Source organism: Lottia gigantea, assembly GCF_000327385.1.
Source record: "Lottia gigantea unplaced genomic scaffold LOTGIsca_18, whole genome shotgun sequence".
NCBI classification, from domain to species: Eukaryota; Metazoa; Mollusca; class Gastropoda; family Lottiidae; genus Lottia; species Lottia gigantea.
The window spans coordinates 994901-1017749 of NW_008708301.1; the positions used below are offsets into that span (position 1 = coordinate 994901).

The window sequence follows — 22849 nt, forward strand, 5'->3', positions numbered from 1 at the left end:
TTCCATTTGTCGTGTTTGTATTAACTTACACATGAGATGGGTTTTGGATGCAGCCATTTTCTAGATTATTAATTTTACTTTTAATTTCAACAATACTATCTATACAACCCTCATACTGTGTTTGTAAATCTGCTAAATACCTACAAAAAAACATATTACACTTTCTTTTGATTTTAGTAACGGTACAATAATAATCATTTACTCATCCACTAACTTCAAAGGGTTAGCTAGAACCAACCATGTGATCGATATAATAGGAAACCACATACTAGGGACTTCAAAGTACAATGGAAGCTTTCTACAGGCCCCTGGATCCATTCCTTTTTTGTTTCTTTTGAAAGTTTTGTTAAATACTGTACTTTGGTTTTACAATGCTTATGTTTTATTACCTAATACAAACGTTCTTTCTATATTTACTTACTTTATTTTATAATTCATTTCAGTATGTAGACTTTTATTTTCCTCCTGTAAATTTTTGTTGTTCTCCTCTAATTTCTTTAGGTAATTCATCATTTCATCTTTATTTTTAAATGTGGCTGAATTTCCTGAATAAAAAAAATAATACCTCCAGATTGTCATAGTATGATCATAATTCCAACACCAATATTGATATAAATTATGGTGAGTTCAACTTTCAAGTAAGCATATTGGGACTGTCTTGACAATATAATTCAAAGGAATACATCAAATTCTGAAAATTACCTTCTACTTTCGGTGGAGTTACTTCAAATCCTGAATCGTCAAATACATTGCTGGTTGTTTTAGATGCTGATGGCTCTGGTTTTATTTTTGGTGGTAAAGCCAAAGGAAGAGACGAAGGCCATGACACTATTGGTGACCCTAATGTTGATCCTAAAAAATGTCAATTTATATCAGGAGAGAACCACATAATCTCTCACACCTAAAAAGACTTTGTTTTAAAATTAAAAAAACAAAAAGTTTAATATCTTTAATATAAACCTTTTTTTATTTCTTGTGAGGAATTACCTAGATACAAAAGGTTACCTTTAGGTGATGTCAGTGAAGTAACTGGAGAATTTTCGTGTGATCTTTCAACTATAGAGGGCAGGATACCAAAATTGTCCGGAAACAATTTTCTCTTGTGACGACATGAGTCATATTTTTTCTTTCTATAACCTGAAAAAAAATGCCTATGTGACATGCCTAAAAATTATGCCTCATTGCCTACTAATTATTAATAATTCTCTCAAAGTTCTCTCTTCCTACCCTTCGCCATACCTCATAGTAGCTGATCATTTAAGAATGATGTCTAGACTAGGCCTATTTCGCCTGAACTCAGTCATAGAGACCAACAAAGTACCCTACCGGTATTCCAAAGCTCCACATTGAGTTCTGAATTGAATTTTTTCTCCCATGTCACAAATATTAAAAATCTGTAAAATCATACTATGATTCATAGGCTAATTTTGTTTTCAATGGTTTGCATTTTCATCAACCCTAAGACAATCTACGACTCTCAGCAATATTTGGAGATTAATATTTCAATTCATTCAAAAATGATAGTCAAAATGTGATTTAGAACTTGATGTGGCCAGAGAGTAGGAAAATCCTAAGCCTTCTAATTATTATTGATATACTAGGCTACTATAAAGACTACGCCTAACGTCAACAACGACTAGCTTGCTGCCTAGCCAGTCACACTCACACAACCACATTTTCATACTTACGTTTTTTCGATGGCATGTCTATTGCCTCTTCTAGCCTCTAGGTTAGAGATTTAGCCTAATGCCTGAAAATTTGTAGGTTTTGTGGAATGCTCAAATAGAGATTGGCGCCAGATAGAGACGTCGTGTTCTCTGTAAACAGTAAACAATCGCACGTATGGTATCTAGGCACCAACGCTAGGGAAGTGACGTCATGGCTTGAATCAGGGGAGGGAACTGAGTTGGGCATATTACTGTATGATGTCTTGTTCAAATTGTATTCTTAGCTTAGTGAGGAAATTTGTTGGGCTGAACAAACTCTATTTTGAAATTATTCGATCATTTCTCGTAATATGTTCATGGGGAAATTTGTGGTGCCTTTTAACAATGTCACCAGTGTTTTTTTTTTTTTCTTGAAAGAAATATGAAATTTCCCGTTTACGCTGAAAAACGAAAGCATTTTCGTAAATATTTTCGTTTTAGGTATAGGCCTAGACTTGTACCGAATTTGTACCGGTTTTCGGGGAAATCGATCTAAATTACCATTGAAAAGATGACAATGAATGGACATATAGGCCTAACTCTTCTCAATACATGTAGCCTACATATTTCCAAGAATATTATATCACAGGGTTATATTAGGCTATATTCCCAAAATGGCATTTTGAATGAACCAGGAATCGATAGTTTGAATCTTGGAATATAGATTAACTATAGTCAATCTATACTCCTTGGTTTGAAAACTCTAGGAGATAACATTGTCATTAAAAATATATATGGTAAAGATGATGAATATGATAAGCAATCGATTTTTTTTCCTTACGGATTCGTTTTCGTCTTCGTTTCGGCGTAAGTGGGAAATTAATTTAGCAATCATGTTATTGTATTGTAGCCTACTTCACAAACATGTGGGTTTGGCAATTTTTCCCTCTTAATCTTTACGAAATATAGCCTCCTTTATTCGATGATGAAAATTAAGACTTTACAAAGGTAATTTTAGTCCAGCATTTCTATTCAAAATTCTTTCAACCAGCCATTCTGAAATGTTGGTGGATCTTTTCCTTTAATAATTTATCAACTTTCAAATAATTGATGAGAAGGTGACAGTTTTAAACCATCAGAAACTCAAAGAAGATTTTTGGCGGGAAGAGTTGCGCACGTGGATGTACAATTTTGGCTGCTGATTGGCTGAAATTCAAATTGTCAGTCTAAAAGTGGGAGGAGTTGTAATTAAAATTATCGTTTGCATGTGCCGATAGAAAAATTTGCATTTCTTAGCGGGATTTCGATCAGTGCAAAATCTGTGTGACTTATTCTGATATAATTGATAAATTCTGTTTTATTCTGGGTGGTTTTGGATTATTTAGATGTATTCAGTGTAATATCTGTAGAAATGCAATATTTTGCGAACCATAACCGCATTTGTCGGGCAGCTACTTTGGATGGGGTACCATATTTGTTGGATATAATTCAAATAGATGGACGGGGCCACTCTTACTTGGAGTATGTCACATTGTTCATAGCCACGCATTTGTGTATGGCCACTTTTGCATAAACTACAGTTGTTCGATATTCATATTTGATGGATAAACATACATAGAATCTATCATAACCACATTTCTTTTTCTTTTTTGGGGAAAAACAAAGTAATGTCTTAATAAATTAATTAATGAATTATAGACAGCATTATAATAAATTAGCTCACTAGAATTACTGTACGCGTAAAAAAAAATAGATATTGTGATTTGACCAAAGTAAAGCGCTTTTAAAATATTTGATCCCGAATTTGTGTACGACCTTTGCTGGAAATTAAGTATCGGTAGAGGCCCGTGGAAGTGACCTGGGATGGGACCCCTTTCCCTGGATTATTTTTTACCTTGGCCATTGTAATAACTATATTTAAAAGTACCTCTACAATAATAGGCTAAATGTAATACTTTTTAGCATTTCGAGAAATAACAGAATATGTATTTTTATATAAGGTACATTATATTTTTATCAATTTATGATATTAAGTTTAAGGCTGACCGGCCTGGGCTTGAAGAGCATACAAAACTGTCAATAGCTGAAATAGAAAATAAAGCAAAGTTTTTAATTAGTTCAAATCAAATTATACACTTGCAAATTCAATTTAACCCAGCATTATAAAGTATGAATTTTTAAGTCTACCATTCTGGTGAAAAGAATGTACCTTATCTCGTATAATGAAAAAGTATGTCGTTCTAAAACCTATGACGGATTTCAATCTGAAAAGTATTATACATCCGAAAAGCAAGTTCATAAAAATGCAAGTGCAATAGCAAAAATATAACACGTTTATTGAGGACTCACGAATATAAGTTTATACCGATTATAAGTTGCCCAATTAAGTCAGCGAAAGGTTAAGCCGACCAGAGCGATGACAACTTTAATTCTTTAGGTTTGAAAATTACACTGACCTACCTGTACTTGATAAGCAACAAATTCAGCATGATCGACCTTGCCATCTTCTGTAAAAGATAGTTTGGATTTTAGGCATTCAAGTAAATGTATAAGGTAATAATCAGTAAATACTTTCAGATCTCCATGAGAGATGTGATAATGAGGCTCAAGCTGTTAGATTGATTCCAAGAGGAAAACGACAAGATGGGCGAGATATCTTCAGTCAAATTCAGTCATGGGTATGAAATTAACATTTTGGTGGATCTTTTTCGTTAAGATTATCCACGTATATTTAGCTTAATTCTTTCCCTAGTTAGGATCATTACGTTCCAAACTTACTAATCATGTGATCCATTCTATCATGAACACCATCCAAATCTTTGGTATCAATAAAACCATCTTGGTTATCATCATACTCAGCGAATAAACCTTTAGCAACAATAGCTAATGTTGGTTCAGCCATATCAAATTTATATTCAAATTCGTCTCTAGTTACTTCATTGTCACCTGGATGAAACAAAAAAGGCGAATATAGCTGTTGAGCTGTTTTTATAAATACTTGCCCTTACATTAGAAGCTGATATTGGTTATCAACAAGAGTGGGAGATAAATAAATCTTGTCAGATCTCCGAGAATGTCACTGGCTAATACATCTTCGTCGATTTCACATCATTAATTCATGATTAGTAAAAAATGATCAAACTTAGACTATCGCTGTATGTTCTTAATAGCTAACATTATTTACCATTGATATCGTAATCGTGGATAAGAGTTTGTAAATCAGATCTGTCAAATTCACCATTTTTATTGTAGTCCATTGTGGTCCACAGATTTTCAGCTTCCTTCTGTACATGTTTTTGGAAAGCTTCCAAATCAGGATCTATTGGTGCTCTTAGAACATATGAATTTTTTCTGTCAAATTTCTTAATTTACAAGTCATAATAATATCAGTGCATGTTAATGATCATTAAAATTGTTTGAACGATTCCGATTGGTGATGGTACAATCGGATAGGACTAAACCTTTAAGGTCGACCCAGCTGTAAAAGGTACGCATAATCCTAGAAAGATCAATACCAAGAGGTTTGGTCAAGGACCAACTGGTGGAAAGAATCATTTACTGTGATCCCTAGATTTTTTCTAGTAAAATAGTTGTTTCTTTTCTTTCCCCCTTTAGATTTTATGCTAGTGATGAGATGTACTATTATTCATGCTGATAAACTATTTTGTTCCTTTTACACTAGTATTGCACTGATAATACTCATTTAGAATATAGAAACACCATAAAAAAAAATCTTAGTTGCCACGTAACATGTTTAAATGTGCCATCCAATGGCTGTTGTACAGCCGTGGATACCGCTCCCGGTGCCTTATCTTAAATTAATAGCAGCATATTACATAACTTACGCGAAAATGGCTGGTAAAAGGCAGAGAGCAAGAAAGATCATCATCTTTAGTCTATAAACAGAAAGAGATCATTAAAACAAAATATTGAATTAATTAAAATGATAAATGTTTCATATTCAAAATTCTAGTGCGATATTACAATGATATATTTTATTGTATGCAGTTTAAAATATCCCACTTATAAAATAGATTGGTACCAAGAAAAAAACCTAATATTTCAATTTGATAGGTTCAATCTTTCATACAGATCTATAGATGTTTATTTTTGTGGGTGTTTTTCCTGCAAGTTATTTTACACTTGTTTTCTGTGATCTGACGAGATCCATTTATGATCAGAGGTTGTCAACATTTGTTAAAATCAATGTTATAAGTGACAATACAGACACCACAAGTCAGTGTTTAACAATGGATCAAATAGGAAAGAACATAGCAAAGAACAGAATAGGGAATGCGTAATAATTTCGTCAGATTATGAATGACAAATGGCGAAAATAAAGGAAACGATGCAGCTAGACTTGCATTTTAATCAGACTGTATTGTATATTACGAAATATACGTAAATATTAAAAGCAAGTGCATGAGTGATCCACTTGATAAGCAATTTTGCCTAGAATAATTGTTCCATATGTATTGCAAACTACTGTACAAATTGAGGTTTTTATATTTTACACCTCAAATTCTTTCCAGAAAACGCCGAAATCGTTAATAAATATCAATATTTTGGTATAAAGCAATTTTCTCTTCTTCTATAGGATTTCGAGCGACAGACATATCAAATTATCTATGAATTGTCCTTACTTTTGAGATACACAGGTCTTACCTTTTCAGGTGGTCACCAAGAACTAAGATGAAAAAGGTCGTTACAATCTTATCATTTTATCCACGTCATTAATCTTATCTTTGGCACAGTCTATTTCTATAACAATTTCCATGAATAAACACGATTCAAAATAGGTTGGGCAAGTTGTATTTTTTCTGTTATCGTATATTGATCCACATGAAAATGTTGCCGTAAATGTATCCATGTTGTGTTTTTATATGTGGTTTCGTGCGGATTCAGCTTACAGTTTTGTCCATGACGATAACTCTGGAACCTTCGGTCTCATATCCATAAGGTCTGCATCAAAAACCGATGCAACGGGCAGTTGCGTATCTTCGGAGGTAGGATTGTCAGAAAACAGTCGTATTTTCCATTCTTGGTGAATGATATTTTCTTATGCACCATGTGTCCTGAACTGCAGCCAAGTGTGGCACAAACTAATTAGAATTAGATTACAAAATTATATTTGCAGATAAAGAAAGAAACAATATTGTTATCTTATTTTGAATAGATTGAGTGAGGCCACCTATAGGATCATGAGGCGCACGTGTTTATTTTTAGGATATATCTTCAATTCAAGATATATAGAATTGTTTAAAGAAATAATAAGGCTATGGCTTGACAATCTAAATTTGTGTCCATGTGATTGTATCGCTACGTTCTTTTTAAGATAAAAAAAATATGTCTAATCCTTTGTTTTCATCGTATTGTTTTACCAAGGGAATGCTTCTAGACTTTGGTACCCGTGGGGAAATATTTTTATGAGCCAACTTAAAAAATGGCCGCCATCTTCCTCGATATATTCCTAATACTATTTTTGCCATAGCTTCTTTATCAATCTCCCACATTACCAGAAAAGATGTTGTCAGACTGCAGGTGGTTAATTAACTAGTAGTAGCAGATGTCCTTAGCAGGCCTGTAGCTTCAGAGGGCAAAGACCACTTTGAAGTTGATCCAACATATTTTTTGAATTTTTGAGAGTCGAGGACAATCACTGAAAATCAGTTCGTCGAAATCTGAGATCACATCTATACACACTAGTTATTCAATATCACGACAAATGTGACATAACATTTTGTCCACGGTGTCTACCCAGTTTACCCATTCCCAATATTTCACATTACACCACATAAATTACTGTTTTTATGGCATCGTGTTCAAACCGCACTCCCATTGGTCATACTTTCTCCGGGTTAATAAAACCATGTCAAAACCGGTATTCGTGAAACGATGGCATTATGGTAGAGGCCACTATCGTACTACGACAGAATTCCAAGGCGACCAGGCTATTTTGCCTATTTCATGGACGCCTGGATTGGATTAATTGGAAATGAGATTTGAGAGGGGGGGGTCACGAAGTTTACTAAGCTTTTGAAGTATATCGAGGCAGGGACACTGATGGAGGTCCTTGCAACCCCCAAACTCAGCGTTTTATGAACAATTGTCATCTAAATATGATGACCACTTAAGTTTCTATAATGCATATATGTCAACATGTCCAAGGGGTGAATAAATTGAAAAGCAACAATAGTATATTTGATAATGATTTATTCCTTGTCTTCCTTATGTACCTTTCTGGAACCTCGTAATCTACCTGTTCTTCTAGCAGCAATCAAACCAACCTATAATACGAACACAATGTTTGTAAGTTTTACGTCTTATTTTATTGCACTATGAGGGCTAATGAAGACGGGTAACGCCATGCAAGGTGCAATTTTTTCAGGACAGAAGCATTAGCCTGCTCTTTCCCGATTTCCAACTGTCAAAGGATCTATAAAGAGCACGGCCTGTAGCACACAGGCCTCGGTTTGTCCCATCCGAACGACTCTACCTCAGCCCCTCTTACCTGCATCACTGACAGGGGGAAACAGGGTTGAATAATCCAAAGGAATAATCTCAACCTATCCCTGGATTGATAGCAAGTATCTAACAGAAGGCAAAATCTCATTATTTGTAATCAAGGTCAGTTGAGAATGCCTGAAGACTATTGAATAAGTAATTTTTGTAAAAAAGGTTGGCTCTCATCCCTTAATCAAGGAATCATTAATGTGTATGATTAATGGCACGGTATCTCTTTCCCATTAAAAGGTATCTCAATGAAATCTTTTTTAACAATTTTCACGATTTGAAACAATGCAATAGTGAAAATGTCTTAGAAGACCATCAGGTGTGAATTTGATAATACATACCTTTCTACCAGCTGGAATTTCACGTCTAACTGTTGATGGTTTACCAATATGTTGATGGTTACCACCACCATGAGGATGCTCAACAGGCTAGAAATTAAATACAGTTTTTATTTATTACACTCTTTCCATACTAAAACCATATAGAGTTGAGACAGATGACTGAGCATGCTCCATATAAAAAGTATGAATGGAAGTTTGAAAAAAATCCAACGATACTTTATGACTTGAACACAGAACATGTACACAATTTGTAGTTTTGTATCAAATTTAACATTGACCCACAACAAATCATAACCATAATTCTACAGATATAGAATAGTTCTAAAGGGAACTTGGCTTAACTTACGTTCATAGCAACACCTCTAGTTCTTGGCCAACTATTTCTTTTAGCTTTATATTTATGGTAAGCACGACCAGCTTTCAACATTGGTTTATCTATACGACCACCTCCAGCAACAATTCCTATAATATCAAAGATATTAGTTTGAAATTAAATGTGTCCTATTCAATCCTTTGCATGTACAATGAGTGAAAAAGTTCCAGAAGTAAATTCGCATATCATTGTAAATGTGCTAGACCAAAGTATAAATATTGTATATTTTAATCTAACCAGAGAGCTAATGATTGAATTTTTTCCATGTCACAAATATTCAAAATAAAATTTTCAATTAGATGCAATTGCAATATCATAGGGTCCATATTTATATATTAATATGTATTCAGTTAAAATTTCATCAGAGACTGCAGTATTTTCGAGTTGATATTTCAGTTTAAGTGTGGAGAACGCCGTTATATCTACTTACCAACCATAGCTCTACTGTTAGAATTAACAGTTTTCTTAGATCCAGATGGTAATTTTACTCGAGACTTGTTAGTATCAGGATTATGTGAAACTACAGTAGCATAGTTTCCTGATGCTTTAGCTAACTTTCCTCGATCTCCTGGTTTTTGTTCAACAGAACAGACAATTGTACCTTCAGGCATGCAGCCAACTGGAAGAACATTTCCGATCTGCAAATTTGCTGAAAAATAAAATGAAATATGAAAATAAATAATAATTTTCAGCTAGCTTTAGATAAAATTCACATGTAATTTGTGTAATGATATATGGCACCTCAAGGTTCAGCAATCTTATAACCTTCAGAAACCTGACAAGGAATTTTGGAAAACTTTCACCGAGGAATGACAACTATTACAAGGGGGATAATGTTTTTCATTCAATATAAAGTCTTAGACAGATCCAAATAAGACACTTTCTTGTGTATTTAGATATGGAAGGGAAGTTAGCTCTACCAATTAACAGTAACATAAAAGTTTCAACATTTCTGAATTTTTTTAACCTTTGCAAACTATATAATTGGATTATAAATCTCACCTTTTCTACCACAATAAACATATTGTCCAGTGTACATTCCTTCAGCTGCTATAAATAATTCACTTTGTAGACAAAACTTTCTGGGATTACGGAATACTACTCTGGCTAGAGGAGCTCCACGACCAGAATCATGAAGAATTTCCTGCAAAAAATAAAACATAACTATTCCTTGCATGTTTTCTGAAATCAGTATGTAGGGTAAAAATTGATACAAATGGTAGCAAATGTATACATAAAATCAGATGCATATTGCGAATTTAGAATTACTGAACTGAGAGGGCAAGGAAATCAATTCTGGGCATCCTCAGATCTCCCTCAAGAATATATCATCAAATCCTCTTGTTTATACCTTTATAACTCCTTTAATGTAGCCATTTCGTTCTGCATAGTCAACAGGTCTATGCCTTGGTTTTCCCTTCCTGAGACGGATAGATGCTTTAAATACACTTCCGCGACCTTTTCTCTGGCCACGAATAACTCGAGGCATTTTGCTGCAAATAGAAAATGAATCTCATTACTTGAAATCACAGGCCTCAATGACTAGTAGTTATTTGCATAAAGTCACAAACCCAATTAAAAGAATGGAGATTTAATTAGCTTATCTACTTAAGAAATGGAATGTTACTTATAAACACTATAATTTCCTCTTCAGTCAGGCTAAATAAGGTCAATGCCATGCAGTAACTTAGCAAAAACTGTGGAATAAGTCTTCTCCTTTTCAGTAATCATCTGTCCAGGGAGGTAACTTTAGGTAAGGTTTCAAATTGAAAAAGCCATCAATCTTGACTGATCACAACTTTCTACACTGACCATTATAAACTTCCACGCAAGCAAACATTATTAAGACGATAGTACAAGATTGAAATTCTGAATTTGATTGATTTATTGCATCACAACAGGGAATTAATTGGAAATACATAATTCAATCGCCATTTGTTTTGACCACACCACACATGAAAACATGTTTGCCACATATCGAATTTTACATCAATAAGAGGACGACGGGCATACAATTATGAGAGAATCACTCGGAAATTGCTTTCCATAGGATTTTATTTTAACTTAAAAGAAGGAAATATGTTGGATGGCGAAGATAACAGTTCGATTTTTAAGGATTACAAATACACACATCTCACCTCAGTGAAGTGATTTGGTAAAGAGACCGGAAGCTGATTTTGCGACACGGATTTGAGGGTTAATTTTATTTCAAAGATATCAATCCAGACTTAATCTAAAAAATAACGGTTTATTTCATCATTTAAGAACGATCAGTCAAATCTATATCCATTAATGAACTTGTCTTGATTTTGAAACAAATTCTGCTTTTGCGACATTCGGTAACTGCCTATGAATTAACTCCCTTTACTTATAAAACACTTGATCGTCCAGACATATAGCTAGACATCATCTTCACAAGCTATAATGATATAGGATTTGCATTAAGTTAAAGTTAAATATTTATAGCTAATCTCTTCAAGAAGTCCGAAACTATAACATAAGTTGCATTTAAATTGATAAGACAACGACGACAACCTTCAATACGAACAAATCTGACATTTTTTAATTTTATTTTAACAACGTTTGAAAATATGCAAAGATCACTAGAGAAATCGTATCAAAAGAGAAACAAATGAGGTGGACGTGGTTCAATTGGGGATATAAACCAATTTTCCGAGGAGTTCAACGGGCCAGTTAAATTTTGTTAAGAAGGTTTAAAACGTTAGGCGCTCTTAATTGTTAACTATTGACCAAAAAATATAAATGCTTGAAAAACTTACTGAAAGTTTTAATTGTGTTTTTTTTTAGCGATCGGTCGTTATATAAGACACAACACCAATAAACTTTTTTAATAGACAATAATGATATTTTATAGTACACAGCTTTTTTAAATTTCGAGTTGATCAAGTAGATACATTATAGCTAGAAGTAAAAAGCATATTTTTTCACATTTAAACAACGCTCGCTTCCGTTTACCTCTCGGTGTCGCTAATGAATTAGATCGTTACCGACACTCTCTGTTATTATATCAGAGTTGTTCAAGTTCAAGAGGTATTCATTAATTAAAATCAGACCAAAATTTCGTTCCTTTTTTTATTAGTTTCATTTTCAATAACGTCAGAAGTGAGTTGCTTACTTTGGCTTATGAAGATGAAGGTCGATAACCTTACACGGCCTGGTCACGTGTTTTAAGATATTTATAGCCAATTTCTTTTGTCGTGCCGCATTGGCCTCCATATTTGTTCACACGAAATTAGTGTGAAAATTTTACTTGAATTATATAATGCCTAATGAATACAACCAAAATGGGAAGGGTCTAGAGCAGCAGGTTAGTAAGCTGAAATATCAATGAACAATTTGAAAAGGATTTGTGAAGTATAAAACTACCAGATTCATTAAAAATCAAAGAAATCTATGCCAGTTCTGTGCGTGGAAAATTTCCACCGACCTGATCACCACGCCGGTGATCTCAGCTGAGACCGTGAAATGAGTTGAAAATATCCGACAATAATGTTCTTATAGCTGGATTTAACACAATTAAGAAAATGAATTTTGATAAAGATGAATTTTTTAACCTATCATATTCCCATATCATTGCATTTGTAATGGCTTTATTAACCACACCCTGCCTCTGCTGTCTCTTATCAATGCCATGCTATGCAGCCATGTCTGTATTGAAACTTTAGAGTTGAAATAGGCTTCTAAAGACTCTTTACTATGCACCTAACTTTCAAGCTTGGTCTAATGAATATGGTTGGGAATGGCCTTGTGAAGTAGAAATATTCTTGCACAAGTCTCATGAGCGTGCTGCATACACTTGTCTTGAGACAATACAGACACAGTAGTAAGCCTGTTCTAAAATTTAACCATACATAGTGTTTCACAAAAATAAATTGAAACGCTGCAAATTCTTAAATTTTTGATACATTTTGCCAATAATCCTAATTGTGGTTGAGGACTCAAGGTTGTGGTAAGTTCTGATAGCATAAACTAAAGCAGGTAAAATCCAATAGGCCCAGCCTAGATCTTTCACTAAGAGTTAAATGAAAACGTGTAAATCTAGCATGCAATCTATATGTTTGACTTATGCATGAATTAACATATACAGTGGTTGTGAATTTTGCATATTTAGTGAGATGATGGCCAGGTTCAATACATATATTCATTTCAGAAGTTGTTCCTCATATCTGCATGCAAACTGGCATTGCACTTGTCCAATGAGGTATAGATTGGAGAAAAAGTTTACCATGCTCTAGCGAATGAAATAACCTGTTCGCTCAAAACATCATGAAATGACAGTTAAGTATGTGCCAAAATTTGTATATAATTTCTGTTTTAGTTTGCTGGTCTGGACATCAACTCTGGACGTCCAGGTGGAAGAGGTCAAGGTAATTGGGGTGTACAACAATACCCAGGACATAACAGTAAGTATGACTTTAAGATTTAATTTACTTATGAGTTTTTACCTCATGTTTGATAGCATTGTGCATTGAAAATTGTCTGTAGCATCTGTATTTCAATAAGTTGCATTAATCAGTACGATATAATATTTTGGATATCTAACAATCTATTTATATATTATTGTAGATGCCTACCGCCCAAACAACAGATATCCAGGGCCTGAACAGATGATCTTTTTACAAGGAGGTAAGTTGCTTTTATGAAAATAGCTAAATTGTTCTATGACACATAATGATCAAATATACCTTCATGAATATGACCAAGTATTATTTATTACCAACATACAACTTGAAGCTTTATAGAAAACAAGTTTGGTAATTGATTTAAAAAGAAACTATGCTTGAATTTTGTTGTACTCTCTTCCATTGCATATATTTAAGGTCCTCCACAAAATGTTCAGCGCTATGTGCCTCCACATATGAGAAGTAGTGGTGGTCCTCCTCAACAACCACCAATGTTTAACCAAGCTCCACCAGACACTCGTGGTGGTGGATGGGGTGGGAATGGTATGTGTACATATTTCAATTTAGAAAGACTTTTCACAGGAGTTTTAATAGAATTGTAGGAATCGAGTCTGACTGAAAATTTCAGTGGTGCAATTCGATGCTACTAGTGTCCCTAATACATGTACTCATACCAAGAAAACTTCTTTATATGGTTTGAGTCAAATATATTACATAATATATTAAGATGAGACAAGTGCATCATTTGTATTTGTAATCTATTCTAGATCCTGCGACAGGTGGGGGTTATCCCGGTGGATATCAACCTAGAGGAGGCTATTCTGGTGGATATAATTCTGGACCACGTAAGTTATACGTGTTAATATTTTAGGGTTATTCAAAGGCTGTTGAAAGTGTATGCAAGTTGTATATATTATAGAACGGAAGATAGAAAATTATTCACAAAAATCTGTTGGAGTACCGAATGTGATCAAACTCTTCAGAAAATGAGGCTTTTTTTTATTACTAGTCAAATTGACTAGAGTTCATATCATGCTGCTTTGATTTATAATTGCCTTGGAACTTTTAATGTCTCAACTTCAAACATATTTGCTGTGTGTTATTGATATTAGATATTATTATTTACAGCAATGAATGATAGAGGTTTTGATCGTGGAGGTTATAATAATTATAACAGAGGTGGTCGAGGAGGAGGAGGAGGTTATAATAATTATAACAGAAGAGGTGGCGGTGCAGGTTATAAGTAAGACATCAATGAATTGTCCATTCACATTAATTTAACTGAGCTTGCTGAAAGGCTGTAAATGATTTACACATTAGCAAAAAGACAATCAGATTGTGTTGGTTCATTCTAAAATTAACGTAGGCCAATTCTTATTTTGATGCACCGTTTTCAGTGCTGTGTGGCATGTGCTTGTTACGGTGAATGTTTGTCTTATTTGATATTTTTCTCTTTAGTGATGGTGGCATGGGAAGATACGATAGACAAGGCAGTGCCCCACCACAACAAGGTGGTAGTAGATGGGATGCTCTCGGTGATGATGTACCTAGAGAAAGAAAATGGGGACATAATCGTTGGGACAGTCGTGCTGATAGTGGTGATACCTGGTCTAATAATGGTGGGGAAGTAGATTGGTCAACACCATTACCTCGCAATGAAAGATTGGAACAGTAAGTAGACAATACTCAATTTGAGCTGATACAAAAACTGAAGGAAGCTATGCACCTGTTCCTACTGTGTAACTGAGTGTACTTGGAAAGTCCATAAGCTAATATTTGATTCCACTTATATATTATGAAGACTGACTTTTATAAACTTCCTTTCTTTTATTTGTTCTAACATTTGAGACAAGAGCATTTAAGACAATTAATAAAAGCTAGTTACCAAGCCAGTTACTTTACTGAATTAGAACCATGAATGATATTTTACTGCTTACTGTTTAATACTAATATATGTTTAATGTTTGTAGTGAATTATTTGGAGGTGGTAATACTGGTATTAATTTTGATAAATATGAAGATATTCCAGTAGAAGCCAGTGGAGAAAATCCTCCAACTAATATTGAAAACGTAAGTTGTTAAAATTAATACAGGCCTTTGGCAACATTAGAATTCTTACTGACTGTGTGTTTTTGTATGATGTATGTTGTTTAATTAGGCAATGATTTCTCTTTCAGTTTGAAGATGCCAGTTTGGGAGAGATTATTCGTAATAACATTGTGCTATCCAAATATCCTAAACCTACACCAGTACAGAAGTATGCCATACCAATTGTACTAAATAAAAGAGATTTGATGGCTTGCGCACAAACTGGTATGTATTATAGAGATTTTATTTATTGATTATTGACTTGCAAGATTGGAATAAATGAACAATATAAATATCAGACAAGTTTGAGGAGCAATCTATTGCTAGAGGCCTGAATTGATCTTTTGAATGTTTTCAGGATCTGGTAAGACTGCAGCCTTCTTGGTTCCAATATTGAACTTATTGTATGAAACTGGACCTGGTGAAGCTCATGAAGCTGAACAAAGACAAGGACAGGTATAGTTGACAGTTACTTTTTGTGAATGAGAAGTTGTAGGATACGGTACATTTCATTAGGTAATGAACAAGATCAAATGTGACCAGATTAGACATGAAAGTTTACTCCCTAATCCATATTTATTAATCCTTCCACATATAAGCAATATGGCAGATAACTCTAATTTCATTGAAAAGACGGATACAAATGTAAATGTTGATATGATTCAACATAACTCATTTAATGTGACTCATAGCAGCTTTGTTTGCCTGAAATGCTATGTATATGTTGTGGATTTAAGGTAGTTAATGTTTATGTTGAATTATAGGGCCGAACCTATGTTAGACGAAAACAATACCCCAGTGCTCTTGTATTGGCACCTACCAGAGAATTGGCTTCACAGATTTATGATGAAGCTAGAAAGGTTAGTTAATATGCTTAAATTGTGTTTTTTGTCTAAGACATTGGTAAGATTGTAAATTGTATAATGAATTCACACAAGAAAACTCGAAGATTAAATCAATAATGTGAAGTAAATTGAAAGTTATTTGATGTTTTGTCATTGATCTTAATTTTCTGGAAATGCTACATGAATAGGAACATGTTTATTGTTACAGACATTCAGCCTTTGCATGTCAATAAAATTATATGAAGATAGTTTAAATGTATTTGTTTTTATTTTAGTTTGCATACCGTTCAAGAGTACGACCATGTGTAGTATATGGTGGGGCAGATATTGGAGCTCAAATGAGAGATTTAGATAGAGGATGTCATTTATTAGTGGCTACACCTGGACGTCTTGTAGATTTGATGGAACGTGGTAAAGTAGAACTCCAACATTGCAGGTAATAAAACTTAAAGAATAACTTTCAATGAATCCACAATGTTGTTGGTAGAATAATCCTTTTCTATTGCACAAAAATATTTTCCTCAGAAAAAAAGTGTGACAGGGAAAAAGATTAACATTTATCTCTGTTGTAGATATTTGATGTTGGATGAAGCTGACAGAATGTTAGATATGGGTTTCGAACCTCAGATTAGAAGAATTGTAGAAAAAGATTCTATGCCCCCTAGTGGAAAGAGACAAACTCTTATGTTTTCTGCTACTTTCCCCAAAGAAATTCAGGTAAAATTTTTGCTATCCTATTAAAAAAGAAAAAAAAATTGTTTGATTTTCACAATAAGGGCCCAGGGAATAGGACTGCAGGACTGTTTTCCTGTATGGGGTCCAATCTCCACAAAATTTGGCATTTCCTTATTTCTCAAAATTACATTCCATTGTTTAGTGATTTGAGGTTATTAAGGGTGTCTGAAGACAGAAAATACACCCATTATACATATACTAAACAGTTTGCTAGAGGACTGCATTACACAAGAGCTAATATTTTTAAATGCTGAATGATGTCAATTTTGTAGATTTTGGCTCGTGATTTCCTTGACAACTATATATTTTTGGCTGTTGGTCGTGTTGGTAGTACCAGTGAAAACATTACACAGAAAGTTGTGTGGGTTGAAGAATCTGAGAAGAGATCATTCTTGTTAGATTTGATCAATGCTGCTGGTGAGTAGAATAATTTGGGTTAAATTGATTTTTTAACATGTCCAACAGATTTCCATTACGTACTCATGAACTTGGTTTTTTTTTTTTTAGGTCCAGAATCACTAACACTTGTGTTTGTTGAGACAAAGAAAGGTGCTGATGCTTTAGAAGTGTTCCTAACCAGAGAAGGATTCCCTGCTACCAGTATCCATGGTGATAGATCACAGAGAGAAAGAGAAGATGCTTTAAGACTGTTTAGAAGTGGTGATCGTCCTATTCTGGTAGCCACAGCTGTAAGTACCTTGTGTATATATATTAATGTTGAGTCATCAGCAAATGTGGTTGAGAATTCTTCTTGAGGGAATGACTACAATTTACTGGTCTTATTTAGCTCATTGGGGTGTAGAGTAACAATGGCTTAATATTAATTGATAATGTGTATTACAGGTTGCTGCTAGAGGTTTAGATATCTCTAATGTAAGACATGTTATTAATTTTGATCTACCTAGTGATATTGAGGAGTATGTACATCGTATTGGTAGAACAGGACGTGTTGGTAATCTTGGTAAGTGTAGATACTTTTGCTTCACTTGAAAAAGAGAACCTCATCAATATTACTGATCCCTTTATGAAGTAATAATTCAAAAGCTTAAAACAAAGACATTACATTTGATAGAAATTTAAGTTGTTTGATATATAGGCTCTTATGGTTTATTTCCCGAAACGTGGCATGTCTACTTCTGAATTATTTGTTCCTGGTTGTCAGATCTCTTCACTTCATGTTGCTTGTCTTAGGTTTGGCTACATCTTTTATTAATGAGAAGAATAAGAATATTGTAAGAGATCTACTGGATCTATTGATGGAAGCTAATCAAGAAGTACCATCCTGGCTAGAAGCTGTTGCTACTGAATCTAGATCATCTGCTGGATCTAAACGTGGGGGCAGAAAGTAAGTTTCTTCTCTTAAACAACATTTGTGTGGAAGTCTTGAGTCATTGTTTAGGTTGCAACATACAACAAATCATAAATACCTAGCCCTACCCTTACCCTTGGAAGGCCCATTAAAGCTTTTTTGAGAAAAACCTCCCACATTTAAAGAATATATATGGATTATGTTAGGCAATGCATTACAACATTATACATATGATTTTAACAGGTATGGTGCCGGTGGGTTTGGTGCTAGAGATTATCGTCAAGGCAACAAGGGACCTAAACCAGCTATGGGTATGGGTAATGGTGTGAAACCACAGATGGGTGGCTATCCACACATGAACCCGTTTGTCAACTCCTCATCTAGCTATGGAGGATCCTATGGTGGATCATATGGTAGTTCCTATAATAACTACAACCAAGGTACTGATTGGTGGAGTAGTAACTAAATATTGTCAACAACACTAGATATTGTGGGCTTGACCCTTCCCATTTTTCTTGTTTATTTCTGTACGTTTTTGGTGCTTGGATATATTACTAAGCAACAGTTTATGGAGCCAGAGTTAAGAATTTGTAACGTGGTGAATTAAATATAATCTCTTTATTTTCAAGCTGTAGTTGTAAAAAAATTGCTATGAGATCTTTCGTTACCAGCTTGAAAATGAATGAGACATATTTTTGAAGCCCAACTTTTTATTGTGCTTTATTATTTGAGATAAAACTCAAGAATTTTCACACTAATGAACAATACATGGTGAGGACATGTCATTTCTCTGTTTAGTTTTTATTATCACCATTATCATATTATACATAGTATTGTTGATGTTATCTTCATCAACTCTCATAGTTTACAATATTTCATTTTTTTTATTTTACCATTTTTGATATAACTAATCATTAATTTATAATGATCTAACAATATTATGTTGTCATGTAACATTTATGAGGATAGAGTAACGAAATCCTCTTGTCTTATGTTACTTTATTTTATTTTAGACACAAATAAAAGTATTCCAAATATGAGATGCATATACTTTTGCAATATGTCCCCATGTGTTGTGTGCAATTAGTCAGATTTTTGTCTTGACATGAGACAACATATTAAAGTGAATTATGTGCGTATAGTTTTAGATTAATGGTTTATCTGACACTATTGTGAATTAAAGTGTGAGATTATAAAGGAAAACAACATAATTCACTCCAATATTTTATATATACATTAAGTTATGAACAGCACTTATTTGCTAGTCATTTCTTAATCCTAAATAATTTCTTAAAATATAAGTAATATTCTAAGAAAGTTTATCAATAGATCTGTTTTGATAATCCATAAACCTCTGGTTTCCTATGCTGTTTCATTTAACTTTTTGCTTTGCTAGATTTTTTTTTTTTTTGTTAATAGATAGCTTTTGTCCTCATGCCGTCCTGTCATAAGATATATATGTGAAATAATGTATGTGCTGATATAATATTTGATCATGACATATCATTGAACAGCGCTGATTAATTGTTGGATTAGACTCGTGATTTTAGAGATGGATGCGCTGGTAACTTTAGAATCTAGTTCATGGAAATGCACATGCTCTGTATATTTTGAGAAAATGTACAGAGTGAGATGAAATATTATCCGGGACCATTATTATAATTCTCAGATTCCAATATCTTGTTTTTACACATAATTTGTGTTTGAACATTGTTAATAACGACTGACCCTGTGAACATTGATATGTTGATTTGGATCAGAATATTTTAATATGTGGTGAATCAACACGAGAATTTGAATTATCCTGAAAAGTTTTACTTGGAACAGATTAAAGGTATAGAACATATCCTTATTAAAGATCACTGTTCCAAGCAAAAAATTTCATTTGCTGATTTCTGTGGCCAAAATCAGCCTTGAAATCATCTGACAGTTTTGATATATCATTGAAATATCAGGGTTATTTTAAACTGTTCCAAATGTGTCTTGAAGTTTTATTTGTTCTTTTTGACATTTTAATAACATTTTGACATTCATTTTAGCGTGTAGTTCTTTTTTTATTTTGAGGTTTGTTAGTATTTTGGCTCAAATTGAGAAAAAATTTACTTTTGTGATTTATTATGTGATATGTTGAATTGATGAAAATTGAGAAAGTAATATTTAAATATAGTGCTAATTATATTCACTATATATTTAGTGGTAACAAATTTAATTGAAAATGTGATATAGAAATATGAATGTCAACTTGTGGATGTCAAAACAAAAGTATGCCATAAAAGCAAACATATTATATATTTTGTTCTTCCACAATGTCAGAAATGAAGTATCATGTAAGTTAAGTAATATTACATCAAATATTCTAGTCTCTTTTATTAGAAAGTTATCAATTCGGCATAAGTCGTTAAGATATTGGTTAGTTTTCAGTCCACAATCTTTGTAAGCATCTTCCCATTTTTAGCTGCAGAGTTCCCCTGTTGTGTGATTAAGAATTAAAAATCTTTGCTCCTCGGACAAATGGATATTAATTAAAAATAGCACCTGAAAATGATTAAAATTTAATGGAAAGTGTTGAATTGAATATTTTATACCATAAATCTTCCATTCATATCAACCTTCTATTTAAACCGGTGCTGCATTAGTTATTATAACTAATATTTATCAAACAATTGATATATATTGACATTTCGATAATTTTTTTTTATAACATTCCAAATGCATTTTGTGCCAATTATCTCATAATTTTCAATTCATTTAGATAATATTGTTCACATATTCAATAATCATAGTGTCGAGGAATACTGTGTTGGGTGATGAACTATTTTCTGTCAAGTTCTATAGTTACGAACATAATAATAAAAGAAGTATAACTCAACACTGGTTTGAATGTGAAAAAGTCATGTGAATAGTATTAACATGAAATATTTATCAGATTTTATTTTTTTATATTTGATAAACAAAGTGTGTTTAGTGTGATTGATATAAAAACAGTAGTTGTGTGTGCACAAAATGCGAGGGGAATAATCAAATTTTAAACCATAACAAATTTCAGTAGGAACAAATTTGAACTATGCAGTAAATGTAGTTCAGCTATCAGAAAATCTGATTTTAAAATACTCATTTGTCAAAGTGAGCAAATTGAATGTGGTTGTTTGTATGAATGTTGTGACATTGAATAGATAACCTAATCAACCAAGTGCTTTATTCTTACATTTTTTACTAAATTATTGAATCTCAAAAAATGTACTTAACCAAATGAAAACCAAATGTAAAATAGCGTTTTTGTAGATAGCCAAACATTTTATTTACTACAACCATATCAAAATTTGATTTGAGACAGAAGTCTTTTATTGTGATCTACAAAATTCCATAATTTTCTAGTCTCGTTGCTTATTTTTTTTGTACAAATTTTTGTTTGGTAAAAAAGCCAGATGTGATTTGTGATGGTAGAGGTTATATCATTAGTTTATTAGTGCCAAAAAGGTTATTGAAATTATAATCAAATTACAACATTTTTTTTACTTGGTTAGTTTTTCAATGTCACACATTGAATTAAACAATTTTATTAATGTCTTATATTTTGGTTTTATCCTCTGATTTTGTTTGTCTGTGATAATGGTGATATCTGCCATGTAGATTCATAATGATATCTATTATCAAACGTAGATTCAGATTATCTACTGTAAATAGATATATCTACAGTATATTTTGTCTCATTGTTTTAAAAACAATCACGTATTATCAGGGATGCTCTGCACATTTTCAAATGGGATTTGCAATATATGTTTATAGATTAATCTTAACAATACAAACCATTGAATGATAAATTAATCTCTTTTAAGATTTAATTACTATGCCTTAAATAGAGGAACTTATTAATGTTAATTAGATAACACTATATTCGTTTTGGATGTTAATAAGGCATGGCCACTTAATGCCTTTCTTTTTTTTAAGGTATCCTATCTTATGTTTTAATTACAGATAGTAAATTATAAGAATTCTTGGTGTTAAAACCACAGATAAATTTCTGATGCAGGGAGAACGATTTATTTTCTTTTCTTTTTTATTATGGGACGGCATTTGTAATTTTCATATTAACTGTTTAGTTTGTAAAATTTGACTACCACACCATAATATTTTCCCGAAATATATGGTTCCAAATAAATTGGCATAATTTGACCATATACCTTGCTATATTGATACTAATTATTATTGATATCCAGTATTATGGTTTGGTGGTACATTTCAAAGTTCAAATAAAGATACAAATTTCTTCAAGTCTCATGTGTTGTGAATCTTTTTTGCTAGCATGGGGCAAAAATGATTCTTTGTAGTGCCCAACATGACCTTTAAACTGCCATTATGCCTTAGTTTGACTTAATAGTTTCTTTGTGGATGGAAGGGGCTGACATTGGAAAAACTGTCTAATTTTAGCAATCTTCAGGAGTCAATACACTTCAGAAATATATCAAACTTGGATTCAATTCTTTCAAATCCCAGCAATGCTCCTCAGATCAAAATTGAAAGTCAAAAATTAAGATTCTGATATTTGCTCTCTAATCAAGATCGATTTAGTTATTA

General features: G+C 33.0%; 5 protein-coding genes across 5 annotated transcripts in view; 2 read left to right on the plus strand and 3 right to left on the minus strand.

The window, feature by feature from the left end:
- LOTGIDRAFT_158736 (hypothetical protein) overlaps window positions 1–1704 on the minus strand; it is a gene marked incomplete at both ends in the record, with an annotated part of 3116 nt that extends 1412 nt beyond the window's left edge. The window contains 5 exons of the mRNA XM_009052178.1: window positions 30–140; window positions 422–545; window positions 703–852; window positions 1006–1137; window positions 1689–1704. Of these exons, the coding sequence (XP_009050426.1) occupies window positions 30–140; window positions 422–545; window positions 703–852; window positions 1006–1137; window positions 1689–1704 (533 nt within the window). The remainder of the gene's footprint in view (window positions 1–29; window positions 141–421; window positions 546–702; window positions 853–1005; window positions 1138–1688) is intronic.
- Window positions 1705–3681: 1977 nt separating this feature from the next.
- LOTGIDRAFT_158737 (hypothetical protein) lies at window positions 3682–4903 on the minus strand (the record flags this gene model as incomplete). The annotated part of the gene is made up of 4 exons (XM_009052179.1): window positions 3682–3729; window positions 4107–4153; window positions 4425–4592; window positions 4831–4903. The coding sequence occupies 4 exons, from the start codon at window positions 4901–4903 to the stop codon at window positions 3682–3684; spliced, it is 336 nt and encodes a 111-aa protein (XP_009050427.1).
- Window positions 4904–7841: 2938 nt separating this feature from the next.
- Window positions 7842–11030, minus strand: LOTGIDRAFT_186985 (hypothetical protein). Its single transcript, XM_009052180.1, has 7 exons — window positions 11012–11030; window positions 10225–10366; window positions 9876–10017; window positions 9304–9522; window positions 8847–8962; window positions 8501–8587; window positions 7842–7933 (listed from the first exon to the last, which is right to left on the minus strand). The coding sequence occupies exons 2-7, from the start codon at window positions 10360–10362 to the stop codon at window positions 7859–7861; spliced, it is 777 nt and encodes a 258-aa protein (XP_009050428.1). The 5' UTR covers window positions 10363–10366; window positions 11012–11030; the 3' UTR covers window positions 7842–7858.
- A 1126-nt stretch (window positions 11031–12156) lies between these two features.
- LOTGIDRAFT_158740 (hypothetical protein) lies at window positions 12157–14142 on the plus strand (the record flags this gene model as incomplete). Its single annotated transcript, XM_009052181.1, has 5 exons — window positions 12157–12201; window positions 13213–13297; window positions 13461–13520; window positions 13715–13840; window positions 14065–14142. Coding segments are annotated over 5 exons (394 nt in total), but the record flags the coding sequence as incomplete, so codon positions are not given.
- A 623-nt stretch (window positions 14143–14765) lies between these two features.
- Window positions 14766–22541, plus strand: LOTGIDRAFT_213568 (hypothetical protein; the record flags this gene model as incomplete). The annotated part of the gene is made up of 12 exons (XM_009052182.1): window positions 14766–14968; window positions 15268–15367; window positions 15475–15610; window positions 15744–15841; window positions 16150–16245; window positions 16506–16666; window positions 16803–16947; window positions 17238–17382; window positions 17473–17654; window positions 17809–17926; window positions 18157–18310; window positions 18518–22541. The coding sequence occupies 12 exons, from the start codon at window positions 14766–14768 to the stop codon at window positions 18738–18740; spliced, it is 1761 nt and encodes a 586-aa protein (XP_009050430.1). The 3' UTR covers window positions 18741–22541.
- Between the last annotated feature and the right edge of the window lie 308 nt (window positions 22542–22849).